Source organism: Pangasianodon hypophthalmus, chromosome 8 (assembly GCF_027358585.1).
Source record: "Pangasianodon hypophthalmus isolate fPanHyp1 chromosome 8, fPanHyp1.pri, whole genome shotgun sequence".
Taxonomy (NCBI): domain Eukaryota; kingdom Metazoa; phylum Chordata; class Actinopteri; order Siluriformes; family Pangasiidae; genus Pangasianodon; species Pangasianodon hypophthalmus.
Window position 1 is genome coordinate 7,815,368 of NC_069717.1, and position 15,173 is coordinate 7,830,540.

Here is a 15,173-nt window from a genome sequence, read left to right on the forward strand (position 1 = left end):
TAAATTCTCATTAAAATAAAAAAGCACAATGCTGCACATACATGGTAAAGAACGTTTTATAAATCACCTAAATCTAAATGCTGCGTGTACATGCATACGCGTGTGTGTGTGTGTGTGTGTGTGTGTGTGGTAATTCAAATTTTTTATTTTAATTGAAGCCAAATCTATAAAGATGACGCCATGCCATTTGCTGCAGTAACACAGTGCCGAGACAGCAACTCTCTGCCTAGTTGCTGCATTTATGTCCTTTACACATGCATGCAAAGACAAGCGAAACAATGAAATGGATAACATTTTCAGACTAAATGTTTTGGACATTTGCCTGGGTATGTGCAAGTGTTTGTGTGTTTTCATTTTTGAGAGTTAAAGCAGAAATCACAGTGCAATGCATGAAACTCTGAGCATTACAGGAGTATGTAGTGATGGATTTCTGACATGATGTTATTTACTGTATTTACATAATAAAAAGGTGAAATTAGATATTATTTACTTTAATTAGGCATAAAGGTGGATGGATGAATGGATGGAAAGATGGATGGATGTTTGGATAAATTTCTTTTATTTACTAATAACTTTGTCTAGTTTGTAGTCTATAATTTGACATATTCTTGAGCTGAACAAGCACAATTATAGCCCAGATTGCATGCACACTGGCACACTCATAACAGCTCAACAGCTCACAACAGCTCATTTAATCTCTGCATATCAATTTCCAGTTCGGAAGCAGTTCAGAAAGCAATACAAACTTCAGCAAAGCAGACAATATAAGAGCTATAACACAAGAGAAATTAAACATCTTTGAATGCAAGTTATCTGTGCATGTTCCAATGTACAGGTCAAATTTATTTATTTTCTAGCATATTGAACATAGAATAAAATAAAACAGAGCACAGGTCCATAACTGTCTGGTTACACCTACAGAATGCCAACAATTTCAATAAAAACTAAAGGCTGCAAAGACAAATATTTACCCATTGCAACTGTTAACAGTTGATTTTAATTAATTTCTCATTTTAGTTTTGTGCATACCTTTTTATGCAATTATGCCATTTATTTTGGACACAAGCACTTGAAACTTCACTGAAATGATCAGGGAAGATATGAACCATAATGTGGTTCACATGAAGTTTTTATGTTCTGCTGAAATAGCTAAATTTCTGTTAAACCGCTAACCTTGTCAGCAAGCTAATGTTAGCTTATCCTAACTAGCTAGACGTTACTTAAATAGTTACACAGGGCATTGAATGTTTAACATAACTGTACAAAACTAGTTATTTTAGTAGAATATAAAAACTTTTTATTTGTTTGACCACTCTACTTTTCCTGGAAATCCTGGGTGCTTCACCTTTGACCTAATTTACATTAAATCTGTACTTTCTCCTGTTAATATTTGAGGTTTGTATTTAGGGTTCTGTTTTTTTTTTTTTTTTAATTCAAATACAGCTTCCAAGCACCATAATTACCTAAATCTTAAGACAAACTTTAAATATATGTAATTATCTGGCATGTAATTATAGAATTATAGAATTATGATTATAAATAATTATTATAGTTATCAATATAACACACAGTTTGCAGTTTACCTATTTGGGGAAAGTGTTATTAAAGTTGGTAAACATAACTCTGGGACATAGAGAGAGCATGTTTTGGAAAATATGAAAATATGCTGGATGATATTATCCATATTTATATTCCCTACACAGGTCATGTTTTTGAACTACTTCCAAAAGGTAGCTGCCCTTCCCCTTTACTGATAAACATTTCACAGCTGTAAATGATCCATCTGCTAAAGTTTATTACTATTATGATCATTGAGAATGCCGGCTGCTATGGGAGCACAGATATTAATTAATTAAGAGTGTCAATTCCTTGTTCTCTTTCACTATAAGTTCATTCTGTGTGATTATTCCTCTCTTTAAGGAGCTATTGTCGATGTCTCTAGATTTTCTTTAGTGAAAAGACACCCCTCCTTCTGAGGAACACAGATCTGTACAAGCAGGTTGTACTTAAACACTCATGGCCAGCAACAAAGTTAAAGGCAGATGAGGTTCCATGGCATCATATATTAAGTGTATAATTGCCTGTTGGTGATGTTCAAGCTCAAGACTTGAACTTTTGATTACAAATCGCATACAAATACACTGTAAGAAGTCTGTAAGCATGTCAGATGGAGTGACGATACCAGCAAAATCCATTAAAGAAATACAATCAGGTTCTCCTTAAAAAAAAATGATTACACTTGCCCAAATAAAATATAGGGTGTAGACTTGCTGCATTAAAACACCAATCCTAAAACATACAGAACTGAGTTACAAACATTAAGATAAATGTGAAGTTTAAATGAGTGTGGAAAGAGTTATAATTGTGGAGGAAATACACACAACATACAGAAAGAACATACAAAATTCCACATGGACCAGAGCTCAGGATCAAACCTCAGGCTTTGGATTTGTTAATTAGAAGAAAAACAACTGACTGAAGTCTTTGTTATTCAATACATTTTGCACTATATTTTCTTCTGAATAACAGTAAAAATTTTATCAAATATCATGCCAAATCTACAGTTCATTTGGGGTATTTAAAAATTCTGGGACATTCAGAGAGCAGGAAAACCTGCTGGAGATAAAAATAAGCTGTATTTCATTATTGCTCATCACAGTCTGTTTAAAATCTCATTTTAATATGAGTGGAAATTTAAGACCTAAAAGCAGCTTTTTACTTAAACAGCAAAGCATAATAGGAAGGATCATGCGGTGTCATTGAAGTACTGTTATTGTCTTTCTTTTCAATTTAATTGCCAAATATTATGTACAAAATACACTATATGGATAAAAGTATGTAGACACCTGACCATCACACCCATATGTGGATCTTCCCCAAACTGTTGCCACAAAGTTGGAAATACACAATTGTATAGAAAGTCTTTGTATACCATAGCATTACAATTTCCCTTCACTCCAACTGAGGCCCATAAATATGTTCCAGCATGGCAATGCCCCTGTGCACAAAGAGAGCGCCATGAATACATGGCTTGCCAAGAGTGGAGTGGAAGAACCCGAGTGGTCTGCACAGAGCCCTAACCTCAACCCCACTGTCTGTGTACATCATTAAATTTCTGTTGTAAGTTATACTGTAAAGATGTACAAGTGTATTTAAGTCATTAATGGGACTAATTATTATTTGTTAGGTCTTCTTTATGTTTGTTCAGATTTTATTTTTTACTCTGCGGCACTGTTCATTTTGCATCCAATGTTATTGAATCCATACAGTTTTCAAAACATGTAAAGTTTTGTTGTTAGCGCCACTGTTTGGCACTATTCATTTACCTTTAGCCTGATTAAATTTGTAATGCTTAAAAAGCAAGTATCTGGTTTAATCTTTGACAAAGCAGTCTAGCCAACCAGTCTTTGATAATCACTCAGGTGAAGGTTTTTCTCTGGTCTCTGGTCTACAGTATCCCAAATAAAACAGTGCTGATTTTGCTCATAAATGAGTAGTATAATTAAATCTAAGTTAGGCTTGTTCACCATAAATTCCACAAAGGAATGTAAATGTTGTGATAATGACTAGAAATGGGGTTATTTAAAATAAATATGTAATGCAACAATAGGTGATAATGAATATTTTAAAAATGCTTTATAAACCGTTTCAAGGGGCCTGGTCAGTTTTGACCAAGAACACCAAAGATGTAAGCGTGACTTAAACACAACACAAGGGTTAATTATTACACACAGTGAATCTCATTACTGAAGGCAATATAAGAAAAATATCCTAGTCATCCAGGTAATATTGATAGCAGGTTGACCTTTGTGATTTTGGAGTGGTCTACCAAGACATATGAGGATACGTCAATAGTTTACTAGCTCATAATCATAGCTTTAGTCAAAGCACGTCATTAAAATAATATCTTATCAAGTAAAATAACCAATGAAAACACCAATATTAGTGGCTTTATCTACTAATCTAAAATGATTATAAAATGATTCAGCTTAATTCAAAACATCTTATTAACTTCAAGATTGGAGTCATTTCACTGCTAATATCCCAAATCTAATGGTTATGTTCAAGCACGGGTTCTCAGACTTACAGCTACAGAACCCCTAATGAGCATCACAGACATATTTTATGAACACAATCTAAACTATTCATATAACCAAACATGCACCATCATTTTATTTATTGAAGGCTTTTTATTCCTGAACTTTCAATCCATAAAATCCAAACAAGCTACGCTGCATTACAAATAGAAGCATGATGTATTTATCAACAAGACTGTGCCTCTTAAAATTGCTGTTAGATTCAATTTGACACTTGTTTTTAAATTTCTGAGCTTAAAAACTCATTCAATTAAACACATTTAACTAAAGTGACTGGTCAGCTAGACTAATAACAAATAATAATGATAATAACTGTATCAACTATGACCATTTTTATAGTAGTAATAATGAAGGGATAAAGAGATGCAGTTCAGTCAGTACTGTATTTTCCTCAGCAACACAACAAGCTCTTTGAGTCGATCTGCTCGATTTTGCACTGACTGATGCCATGGCAGCTCGAAAAAAGAGAACGTGAAACTCCGTGAAAAACTGAGATTGGTAACTTGGCGTAATGGAGGTAAGCGAGGGGGTCTGGGGGGTCCTCTCAAATGGAGGAGTCGTCGCTTCACGAGAAAACTTTGTTGACTACCGGGGTTAGTGTCTCTGATTGCCTGCGGTGGATTTGGAAAAATCTCAGACGATGTGAGCGGTGGAGGAGGTCGAGGAGAAGGAGGAGAAGGGAGAGGAGGAGGAGGGGGAATGCTGGTAAAAGAAGACTCAGAGTTGGAGGAACCTTCCCAGGGTCCCATGAAACTGTTCTGGAGGGCAGTAGAGATGGGAGGCTGAGCACGCTTTCTTTTCCCAGCCAGAGAGGTGATGGCTGATTTCTCTGAAGCACAGATTAAAATAGAATAACGATATATTAGAATGGATGAAGTACACACTCGGGCAAACATGCCATAGTCTGCAAAACAGGGAACACTGAACACTTTGCCTCTGGCTGTTATAAAGCGCTGACACTGGAGACTTATTCAGACAATGATAAAGAAAGTGTTCACCATACAATTTCCTGAGCTATTACTATAGAAACAATAAACGAACATAATAATATAAAGTCTGTGATCTCCCTTGAGCTGAAACTACTGTCAGAGCTGCTGTTATATAAAATTATTCAACACCCTCGATAACATTTTCCTATAACAGCATGCACTGTCACGTTTTATTCCTTACGTAACATTATATCTTATATAATGCTTTCAAGAACAGTCATATAAATGCTTATCAGTGCACATCATTTAGCAGTCATTAAACTGCTCTGTATTTCAGTGTGCCTTTTTGCCAGTCCGCGCTCTTATCTTCCATGCATGTGTGCAGTAATATAAATTGCTTTGACCACATGCATTTGTCTGTGTGATCAATTGTTAAGCTCGAGTGTTTGTGTGTTAACAGGTTGGAGAAAGATGAAAGAGAACTACATCCCCCTTGAGAAGCCTGATAACAGGCTATCAAATGGACAATTAAAGGAATCAGCGTATTATGCTGACAAGGTGTTGATAGGCTGTAAAAGCCATCACGTGTACAGTATGCAACTGTATGCACGTGTACCTATTCAACTTATTATTAGTAATATAATACAACTTATCTACTGAGAAGAATACCGTTCAGAAATTATGACAAATGATTAAAAAGAAGCATACCTGTTGCCCTGATCTCTACAGAGCCAATAAGAGGAAGCCTCTCACCAGCCTGTGGGGTGAGAACACACTGTTCTTACAGCTGTTAATGTGTATGCATGGATAAGTGTGTGTGTGTGCATGGCTTTAAGTGTGGATCTACTGTATACTGTATGTTAATACAGTATACAGTACATGTGGGTAAGAGCTAAAAATATACTGCATATGTGTGTGTAAATACAGTATATATTACAAAAGTGAGTCTTTTTTGTACAGAAATGGAAATGTGTGAATAAATGTGTGGCTCCATGTTCGAGTATGAATTATTACCTCGCTTGAAGATCTGGCAGTACTGATATTTTTAGCTCCTTTTCTCTTTTGTCTCTGTGCTAGTCTTTCATTTCTTTCTTTTCCATCACATTTGTCTTTTGAGGCTCTGCTGAAATGTGACATCCTTCCTTCCATAATGAGCTCACGCTCACAAAATACTGACACACAGGACATTGCACTTAGTAAGACTATAAGACTATTAGGAGAACTATGAATTAATTATATACTATAGTGAGTATTTATAGACTATTATAGACTACTTAGTGAGTATACAGGAAAAAGTAAAACCATAGTAAAAAGAAAATTCTACGGATGGGCTAAAGTGCATTTTTAAAACACAACCTCAAAAATAAGTTTTGTAATACCTTTCGTCAGCTTTTCTTCACTCTGTAGTTTCAGATGGTTGATAATTTCGTCTCAGCTGTCTTTATGCTTCCCCATGCTCATCCTTTTGCCATTAATGAGTTTTTGGTAGTCCTCCACTGCTACTTAAAATGCAGCAGAGCACATTTTCTCCCTGTGCATGCTTGTTAATGTGGTAAACTAACAGTGTCTGTGTACCTGACTACTCTAAAGCACTGAATTCTTTGCCCTCCTATTTTATTTCACATGTTCGTTAGAGTGCATGGCAGCTGGTAACTTCATGAACAAAGAGAAATCTGAGAAGAGAGTAAAATATTTATGCTCACCATTGCAACCAAGCCCCCTGATACTGACCCCTGTTTCACTGACTCACACACACGCACATACACACAGTCAACTGCCCCATAGGCCTGTATGCAATCACAGAGTGCATTTACGTGTGCACGGTAATGTCATACCTGCAAAAAAGGAAAAAAAAAAGATTATGGCAATAATTTAATCAACACGATTAAATTGTGAATATGATTCAATCATATTAATTGAATAATGGGATAACTCTGAGTCTGCATGTGCCTGTATCTGATACAAGTAGTGAAGCTATTCATTTAACTACATTTAACTACATTTATTGCAAGTGGTAAAATCATGAAATTTTTTTTTTAATTAATTTTTTTTTTTTTTTTTACCTCAGGCGGTTGTAATGAGTTAAACTGTTTTACACTAGAGCACTGCTGAACGCTCAGCTCTGAGCTCTCAAAAGAAGTTGATTAATTTTCTATAACATCAGCTCTGTCAGTAGTTCCAGTTACAAGGTTTATATTAATGCACTAAATCTCATAAGTTATTGTTTCTCTACTAACAACTCACAAAGAGACATTTATTTAGCATTTTTGGACAGAGTATCCAGTGTCAATGTTTAGTAACAGTCAGAAGTTTCCCGACACGAGAAAGTCTTCAGGTTACAGTAACTCTTCTTCACTTTGGGCTCCATCATATGACCCTGTCATTGATTATTTTCCTGTGTGCCTGTATGCACATTCATTGACTGACCTACTGTACAGGCCTCTCTAAAGCATTCTGACACAATAAAAAAAAAAAAAAAAAAAAAAAAGCAACTGAAACCCCAGGCCAAATACCATGTACAAAACAGGTTAATCATAACTTAAGATGTCTTTTATTTTGAATGTTAAAAAAGGTACAGTAAAATTCTGTTTGTACTTGCTTTGGTCAGTCCTCTGAATCAAGTAATTAACTATTTTTATTTTTTAATTAAAAAATTAAATAATTATTGTAACAGCTTATACTCTGACAAAACGGTTTGCAAATATCACTTTCTGTCGTTCCTCTTCTTTTCTTGTTCTCTCTGGGTCTTTTCCCTCCGTTAACTTCAAGAGTTGCAAGCCCTGCCCACAAACCACCACGTAGTCTCCACTCTGTAATTCTGACCCTTTCTTGTGCCACGCCCACAGTCCCGCAGCATCTGCAGTGTGTGAGAACACTGTCGCTTGGTGCCGAAGTCCGTCACAACACACGTGCCACACGCACACACGCTGGTCTGGAGACGCGGACACCAGTGTTGCGCAATTAAGAGCACTCAGGGCAGTTAGTGGGGCAGAGTGTGCTAATGTTACTGTCCAATGAGCGAGCAGCTCTGGAAACACGACCTCTTGATGGGGTTGTACTCGAATCTTCATTACTGACAGCTGTCCGTCATCTCCACCACTAGCCACAGTGATAATGTCTTTGTCCATTTTTTCCGCTTCTTTAGATATAACAAGGGTGTTTACTCCACTTTGATGAACAGGGAGAGAGAAGCAAGGAGCAGATGGACCTAAAGACACATAAAAGACGTATACACATGAACATGCAACATAATGTCAAGAAGCAAATTAACCATTCATGTTCACTGACAAATTACTGACTGAAAAACGTAACAGTCACATGGTCAGTAGAAATGACTCAGAGTACTGGCTTAGGAAAATCAATAAATCCAAAATCAATAAAACCAAAAATAAAGTTGCCAAAAAAAAAAAAAAAAAAGTGCAAAGTCCTCTGCCTTGAAGACTCTCCCATGGCAGAAGATTTGCTGACTGTAGATTTTGCTGCCTGTGCAGATTCTTATCATAAATGTTAAATACTTACACGTTACATAAGTGTTACTTACACATGTTTACACAAACTTCACCATATCAACGATTATATTTTAGCAATATAAATAACAGCACAGGTATGTTGCCAGTTGGGTGTACTGCCATGAAACTTGTTTATATATTCTTCCGGCATTAAGGGCGGCTTTAAAGGCTAACATAATTGTCACAACAAGGCACATTACCACTAGTAACAATCTTATGACGGCCACACAAAATTTTCTTCATCTCTACTTTAACAACGTGCTAGTATTATGTCAAGGCACCCATGCTCATGTAAGCTGCTTACACCATGTTGTCACACAACACACACACACCCCTTTAATATATACAGTACTGTGCAAAAGTCTTAGGCACATGCAAAGAAATGCTGTAGAGCAAAGATGCCTTCAAAAATAATGAAATTAAATGTTTCTACATTAAATAAAAACTATAAAGAGCAGTAAACAGTAATAAATGAAACGAAGTCAATATTTGGTGTGACGACCCTTTGCTTTGAAAATAAATAAATAAATAAATAGTAGTCTCAGGTACAATTTGTGCAGTTTCATAAGGAAATTAGCTGGTACGTTTTACTGAGCATCTTGCAGAAGCAGCCACAGGTCTTTTCTGTCTGAAAAGTGATCTCTTATGTAATATGCTGCTTTCTATCTTTAATATAGAAGTCATAAAATAAAAATCTATAACAAAGTTTGTAATAAAAAAATAAGTGACTAAGACTTTTTCACAGTACTATACTGTATTTAGCTAACTTTCACCCCTGCAATCCCACTTCCCTGGGTCTGTGTGCATAAAATTTCATGTGCGCTGATTATCTAAGGTCAGTTTTTGACTAAATGTAAATTTATGCAAGTAAGTGTGTAAATATCTGACCCTGGACCAGCTGTCCTACTGCATGTAGCTTATACGTGAGGATCCAGTTCTCACAGCCTGCTGACTCACCGTGACAGCTGTCCTTGGATTTACTGTCCAACACTGTAGTCAGATCCCACAGAGCTATAGCACCATCTGTAGCCCCGCTAAACAACAACACATGCCTGGGGTGGGTGGGAGTGAGAGAGAAAAGAGAAAGTCATAATGAAAGAAAAAAAAGAACACTAGTAATGTAATTTTTTGGTGTTTACTCACTGCTTGCCCTGTGGGTCTTCAAGGCTATAAGAGGCAACACTGAGCACACACCGCTGATGGTAAAAATTCTCCCAGAGCAGCTCAACCTTCCTGCTGTCCTCTCTCACAGTGAAAAGCCTGAGAGAGACAGACAGAGACAGAGAATGATTAATGTCTGTTATTTTTAGTGACACTCTCAACTGCAACAATGAAATCTGGCAGTGCCTTGTGATACATTGCCACCATTATCTCACCATTTTATTCATTTTACACACACACACACACCTTACTGCTCCATCGCTGCAGGCAAGTGTCAGGAGAATCTCCTCTATGCTTTCATGCACCACAGCCATTGACATGTACCTGAAAATCAATACAATAGTGCTGTTAACAGAATCACTGCAAGTAAACACCAGGAATAATGAGCCAAAGGGTCATTATTCTTCTGGTGATGCTAACATGCCCCCCAATGGTTACTTTCAGACAATACAACAAACCAATATGTTCATTTCAACGGGCAAATCGACTGTAGAATTCCTAAAAGCCAAAAGTCAGAAAATAATCTCTTTTTATTAGCAATGAATGTTACATTTGTGTACATTATGTTACATTTTGTGTACATTAATATCCAAAACATACTAAAAATACAAGCTTACCCTTGTTTTACTATTCATACTTTGGTAGCCTGAGACAAAACCCCCCAAAATCACCAGGCGCCAAAGTTGGCCTTTATGGTACAATATAGCTTAATGCATGTTTATTGCCTTGATCAACCATTACTAATACACAACTGGTGATCTGTGAGTTTAAGTGTGGTTTCTGGGAGCTCCTGTAGCTCTGCCATGCAACACTATTACCTTACAACTCTTACAGTCTAAAATGGTGGCGAGGTAGATTCTGTAGCCATTTTAATAACACTTTCTGCATTCAATTTTTCTTGTCTGAAAGTAAAGCACTGCTGTTATATCAGAAACATGTTTACATTTATAATTTTTGCTTACATTAAAATGGTTTGTTTTACTTTGATGACTAGGTATACTTAAAATCAGATCTCTGATTTTAGCCAGAAATACAAAGTTAAGCATCTCAGAGACAGACTTCAGGGCATTCTATGCTACAGACAAAGTCACAAATAATATATTTGTTACATGTGTTATATACTGTTCTAATAAAGTCCCAACGTATATCTATGATGAACGCATACACACCTTGTCTCAGGGTCCATTTTTACAGTCTTGTGGCGATTCCGTCTTCTCTCCCATTGCTCATCCAATCTGTGACCAGCAACCTGAGTCACCTGACAAACAGGCCAGTTCACCTGCTCATTCCATCCAATCAGGAGCCGGTAGCACTGCAGCTGAGCCCGCCCACCAGCAGAAAAGAGCAATGTTGAGAACGAAGAAGATGTATTTGTCCTCATGTCACCATTTCCTTCTTGTCTCGGTTCTCTTTGGACCGCAGTCAGTGTCCGAACGTTTGAGATGTGGTCAGCTAAAACAGTGAGCACTTTCACCATGCCATGTCCAGGTTCAACCGCAAGCACCGTCACTGTGGTGTCCTCCCCACCTGTAACTAGCACCTCCCACTCCTCAGATGATGCTCTGCCTCTGGATACACTACCAAGGTGGCAAATGCAACTCAGGCCTCGGCCATGAAGTCCTTCCTTCAGGGTGTGTCCTCTCACATGGGTTGCTTTAGAAGTCAACGAACAAGAAGCCATGACAGCTCCTTGCTTGATGAAGATCAGTGTACCTTGTCCGAGACTGTGTGAGGATGGGAGCATTTGAGTGTGAGAAGGAGAAATGTAAGCCCAGGACCTGTGTCCTCCTCCACATGCCGCTGAGAAAAGTGTCTCTCGTCTCAAAGGATCCCACAAAACAAACTGGATAGAGTGGAAGCCAACCATTACAAAATGGGCCTCGGCAACACTTTCACTCCCACCATCGTCCAATTTGTTTCCCATGGATTTCTTCAATTCTGGTTCTTCCTTCAATCCATCTCTCTCTTTTCTGCCAACCCCTAAATTCTCTAGCACTCCTTCTGTTATACTCCTCTCTTCTTCCTCACTGTCTTCCTGTTTGCTTCTCTTGTTGACCTCATACATGTCAGATATATCAGAACCCAGGAAGAGGACCTTTTCTAGCCACTCCATTCCTTTGCTGGCACGATGAACACGCCGCACCTTTAGTGTGTTGCTGTATACTGTCAGAACCCGCACACACCCGTCCCGACCGGTGCTATAAAGCAAACCCTGATGCTCGCATACACTTGTCACACCTTGCTTTCCATGGACACCAAACAGAGTGTTGACAGGGGAAATGGGAGTAGCAGTGTCACTCGTAGCACTCTCAGTCCATTTGTTCTCATCCCTCAAAACTCCTTGCTCTTCCTCACTCCCTCCTTCTCTATTCTGTCTAGCTACTTCACTCTCTCCACTTAATTCCCTCTCTCTGTAGAGCAGCAGTGAACCACGGCGGTCTCCACACACCCACAGTGATCCCTTTCCTTGTGGCAGCCTGACTGCCGCAGTGAGCCATCTATTCGCGCAAAGAGGCAACAGGAAAGACTTTAGCTCCTCTGATCTTAAACCTAGGCCTGTTTCATCCTCCTCCACCTCTATTGTCCATCTATATACCAGTCCTTCAGCACCAGAAGCCAACAGACACAAATGATCCCCTTCCACCCATTGCAAAGCGTGAACCTTCCCCTGGCCTGCTTGCAGTAATATACCTGAATTCGGATGGTGTAGTGCAAACACCTGAACCCCTCCATTAAGATTACCTACCGCGCACACGCACAAAGAGGCACTCTGGTATTGGACATGTGTTACTTCCATCACACAGTAGGACTGAAATTCTGGACCACTATTCCAAACTGTCTGCCATGATTTATCCTGATGCAAAAACACTTCTCCTCGATCAGTGCAAACAAGCACAGCATCATGGCCTCCTACTGAACGCACAACCTTAGGACAACCTCGCCCACTGAAGCCCAAATCTATCTGGCTATCACCCTCATTGCTTTGCTTTACCTGTCTGGTTCCCTCCAAAACTCTCCATGCCTGTATTCCTCCATCAGCCCCTCCTGTAGCCACCCATCCACCTCCTTTACTCACAGCTAGTGCTCTGATGCCACCAGATCTATGACCTTTTAATGTTCGACCAACTCTACCATTCCCTTCCCAATCCCACAGTAGGCAGGTACCGTCCTCCCCAGCACTGAACACCCAGCCAGGTAAGAGTCTGACACAGAATACACGAGCCTGGTGCCCATAGAGAACTCGCAGGCATGTGGGTGATTCTACTCCACACCCTCCATCTGCGCCCAGTACACCAACGTTCCACACACGAACGCTACGATCGTCTGAGGCAGAAGCCAACCATCTGGAGCTCTGGAGGTAGCACAGGCTGAAAATCACACCACTGTGCCCCAGCAGGCGTCTCTCTACTTGGGACTGACTGTCTGCTTTGGTCCCTCCAGGTCTCCACAGGACCAGCTGGTTGAAGACAGTCCCCCCTACCAGCACTGATGTTTCCCAACTTGGACCAATCAGAAGTGCAGAGTAGAGAAGGCACACCTCTACACACGAGCAGAGGGACACAATGTTTCCAGACTGTGGCTTTAAAAGCAACACAGAGTTGTGAGCCAGACATATACCTAGTAATGATTCAGTCTCTCCTCTTAGCCAAGAAATATCCAGCACCCAATCCTGGAGCTCCAACAGAGGGCCAGCCACCTCCAAACTAAGGCCACAAGGCCTGACGTTAATAAGACGCACTGCTTTCCCGCCAAAAATGACTAGTTCCACCAGTTCAGGAACAGTGACATGACCATTGTTATTTTGCAGCTTGGGCCGTATTCCATGGATACGATAGTTATGCAGAACACTAAGTGAAGCACATTGCGTAGGTGAAGCTTGGAGACAGAAGATGGAGAGAATGGGTCCCTCACCTGGCAACAAGATATACTGTATTAAGAAAAACAGGAAGAAGTGTTCCGAGGAGTGCTGTATTGTATGTTGGTATTTATGGATAATTTGTTCAGTAGATGATTTTCAATACTTAATACTAATGTCCCATATTGTAATGCTTACATAACTGTGCTGTAAAATAGCCACTGTATGTATGTTTCACACCCAGTCTGCACCAGCATGTAACTCACCTGCCAACAAGCAGTCATCTCCAAGAAACTCCAGAGCAGTGACAGGGGCCACAAGCGCAGAGCTCTGCAGGACAGTCAAACTGTCTGATGCTGCCATCTCATCTATTGTAACCAATAAAAAGATACGTAAGGAATAAAACATCACAGGGCATGCTGATATAGGAATACAATTTTTTATATATTAATGAATGACACATAATGCTTTTTAACCATTTGTAGTTACATTTTATGTTGTGGAATGTCTGTGAAACACGGTAGTTCTGCTATCATTTACATTGTAGCAGCTATAAACAGTCCTTCCCTCACAAGCCTCATTTTTTTAATCTCTTGAAGTTAATCAGACAATGCAGCATGTGAAAGTCCTGTGTCCTGATGGCGGTGTCCAGTGGCAGCAAACCTACGGAAAAACCTGTTACAAAGCGCTGATACTGGAGACTCCTTCCATAAACGTTAAACAAATGTCTCCATACATTATCTTCTTGGTGGAATAAAAACACTTTTAAATCTGTTTATTATTAGGCTCAGTATATGTTGAGCATCTATTATACAAGTCCTGGTGAATGTGAGTTGTTGCTATGGAAACGATAACTCATTAGATGGAGCGTATTACATCAACATAAACACGTGACCTGACTCGCAGCCGGTACTATTCTCAAAGCTGTTGTTACAGGATAATAATCAAAAACTTCTGACCACTCAGATTAGAGGATTCAACAGCACAGTGGTATAAAACCCGAGGTTACTGCTCTTCTGTGCTGTGTAAACATTCATACCTTTGTTCAGTAGGTTGCAGAAGGAACACCGTGTACATCTGAAAGTATTATGAAAACAAACAACACACTTGATTTACTTACAGAAAGTTTACGGAAATGTGCTTACATGACAATTTTTGTCTTCAGAGACCTCGATGCTCATAAGCTTTGGTAATCAATAAAATGAAGGCGCATAACTACACAGTTAAAGCCGATGATCTCCAGCGTGTTTGCTGCACGCATGGGTCCTGTTTCCTTCCGCTTTGGCGGCTTCAGCACTAACCAACCCCAGCCTAGATTACTACACTGCCTCTAACCCGCCTCTGAAATTCACAAAAAATCACCTGAACGTTCACTAAGCCCTTAAATAAACAACAGCAGCGTTCCACACCTACAGAATGCGCATATACGCAAACGTTACGTACTTTGCGTAAATAATGCAGGTATAAATTATCATATGGAAACACTTTTATCTGTTTCGTGCGTCTGTGTCTGAATAACAGCGCCGCGTAGAATACGCGATCCTCAAATATTTACTTCCGGGAAATTGCTACCACTTATGGTTTGTAGATCGGAGGATTGACGCGACCGCGTGCGCATCTT

The 15,173-nt window shown here is 39.2% G+C and overlaps 2 protein-coding genes across 7 annotated transcripts; both read right to left on the minus strand.

The window, feature by feature from the left end:
* Positions 1 to 1,601: 1,601 nt before the first annotated feature.
* On the minus strand, positions 1,602 to 7,456 carry LOC113534873 (protein enabled homolog). 2 transcript variants are annotated; one of them, XM_026927854.3, is made up of 4 exons: positions 6,406 to 7,456; positions 6,041 to 6,198; positions 5,735 to 5,783; positions 1,602 to 4,926 (listed from the first exon to the last, which is right to left on the minus strand). In XM_026927854.3, exons 2-4 carry the CDS (start codon positions 6,173 to 6,175, stop codon positions 4,472 to 4,474), a joined length of 639 nt encoding a protein of 212 aa, XP_026783655.3. In that variant the 5' UTR covers positions 6,176 to 6,198; positions 6,406 to 7,456; the 3' UTR covers positions 1,602 to 4,471. The 2 variants fall into 2 exon arrangements, with proteins under 2 accessions (XP_026783655.3, XP_053091977.1); XM_053236002.1 differs by having other exon boundaries at positions 6,041 to 7,456.
* A 102-nt stretch (positions 7,457 to 7,558) lies between these two features.
* Positions 7,559 to 15,171, minus strand: wdr6 (WD repeat domain 6). Of its 5 annotated transcripts, none has more exons than XM_053236000.1 (8): positions 14,698 to 15,171; positions 14,093 to 14,215; positions 13,819 to 13,920; positions 10,866 to 13,608; positions 9,943 to 10,020; positions 9,679 to 9,795; positions 9,424 to 9,587; positions 7,559 to 8,234 (listed from the first exon to the last, which is right to left on the minus strand). In XM_053236000.1, the coding sequence occupies exons 3-8, from the start codon at positions 13,913 to 13,915 to the stop codon at positions 7,702 to 7,704; spliced, it is 3,732 nt and encodes a 1,243-aa protein (XP_053091975.1). In that variant the 5' UTR covers positions 13,916 to 13,920; positions 14,093 to 14,215; positions 14,698 to 15,171; the 3' UTR covers positions 7,559 to 7,701. The 5 variants fall into 5 exon arrangements, with proteins under 5 accessions (XP_053091975.1, XP_053091974.1, XP_053091973.1 ...); XM_053235999.1 differs by having other exon boundaries at positions 14,042 to 14,215; XM_053235998.1 differs by lacking the exon at positions 14,093 to 14,215.
* Positions 15,172 to 15,173: the final 2 nt, after the last annotated feature.

Bases quoted from the DNA above. Each gene is read 5' to 3' on its own strand.
- LOC113534873 (XM_053236002.1), bottom strand. From the start codon at position 6,214: ATGTCCTGTGTGTCAGTATTTTGTGAGCGTGAGCTCATTATGGAAGGA. The intron at 5,784-6,040 runs GTAATAATTCAT...CTCACCCCACAG, and splicing joins CTGCCAGATCTTCAAGCGAG to GCTGGTGAGAGGCTTCCTCT. The intron at 4,927-5,734 runs GTATGCTTCTTT...TCTGTGCTTCAG, and splicing joins TGTAGAGATCAGGGCAACAG to AGAAATCAGCCATCACCTCT.
- wdr6 (XM_053235998.1), bottom strand. From the start codon at position 13,915: ATGGCAGCATCAGACAGTTTGACTGTCCTGCAGAGCTCTGCGCTTGTG. The intron at 13,609-13,818 runs GTGAGTTACATG...TCTTGTTGCCAG, and splicing joins AGATGACTGCTTGTTGGCAG to GTGAGGGACCCATTCTCTCC. The intron at 8,235-9,423 runs GTCAGATATTTA...ATGTGTCTTTAG, and splicing joins AGTAGGACAGCTGGTCCAGG to GTCCATCTGCTCCTTGCTTC.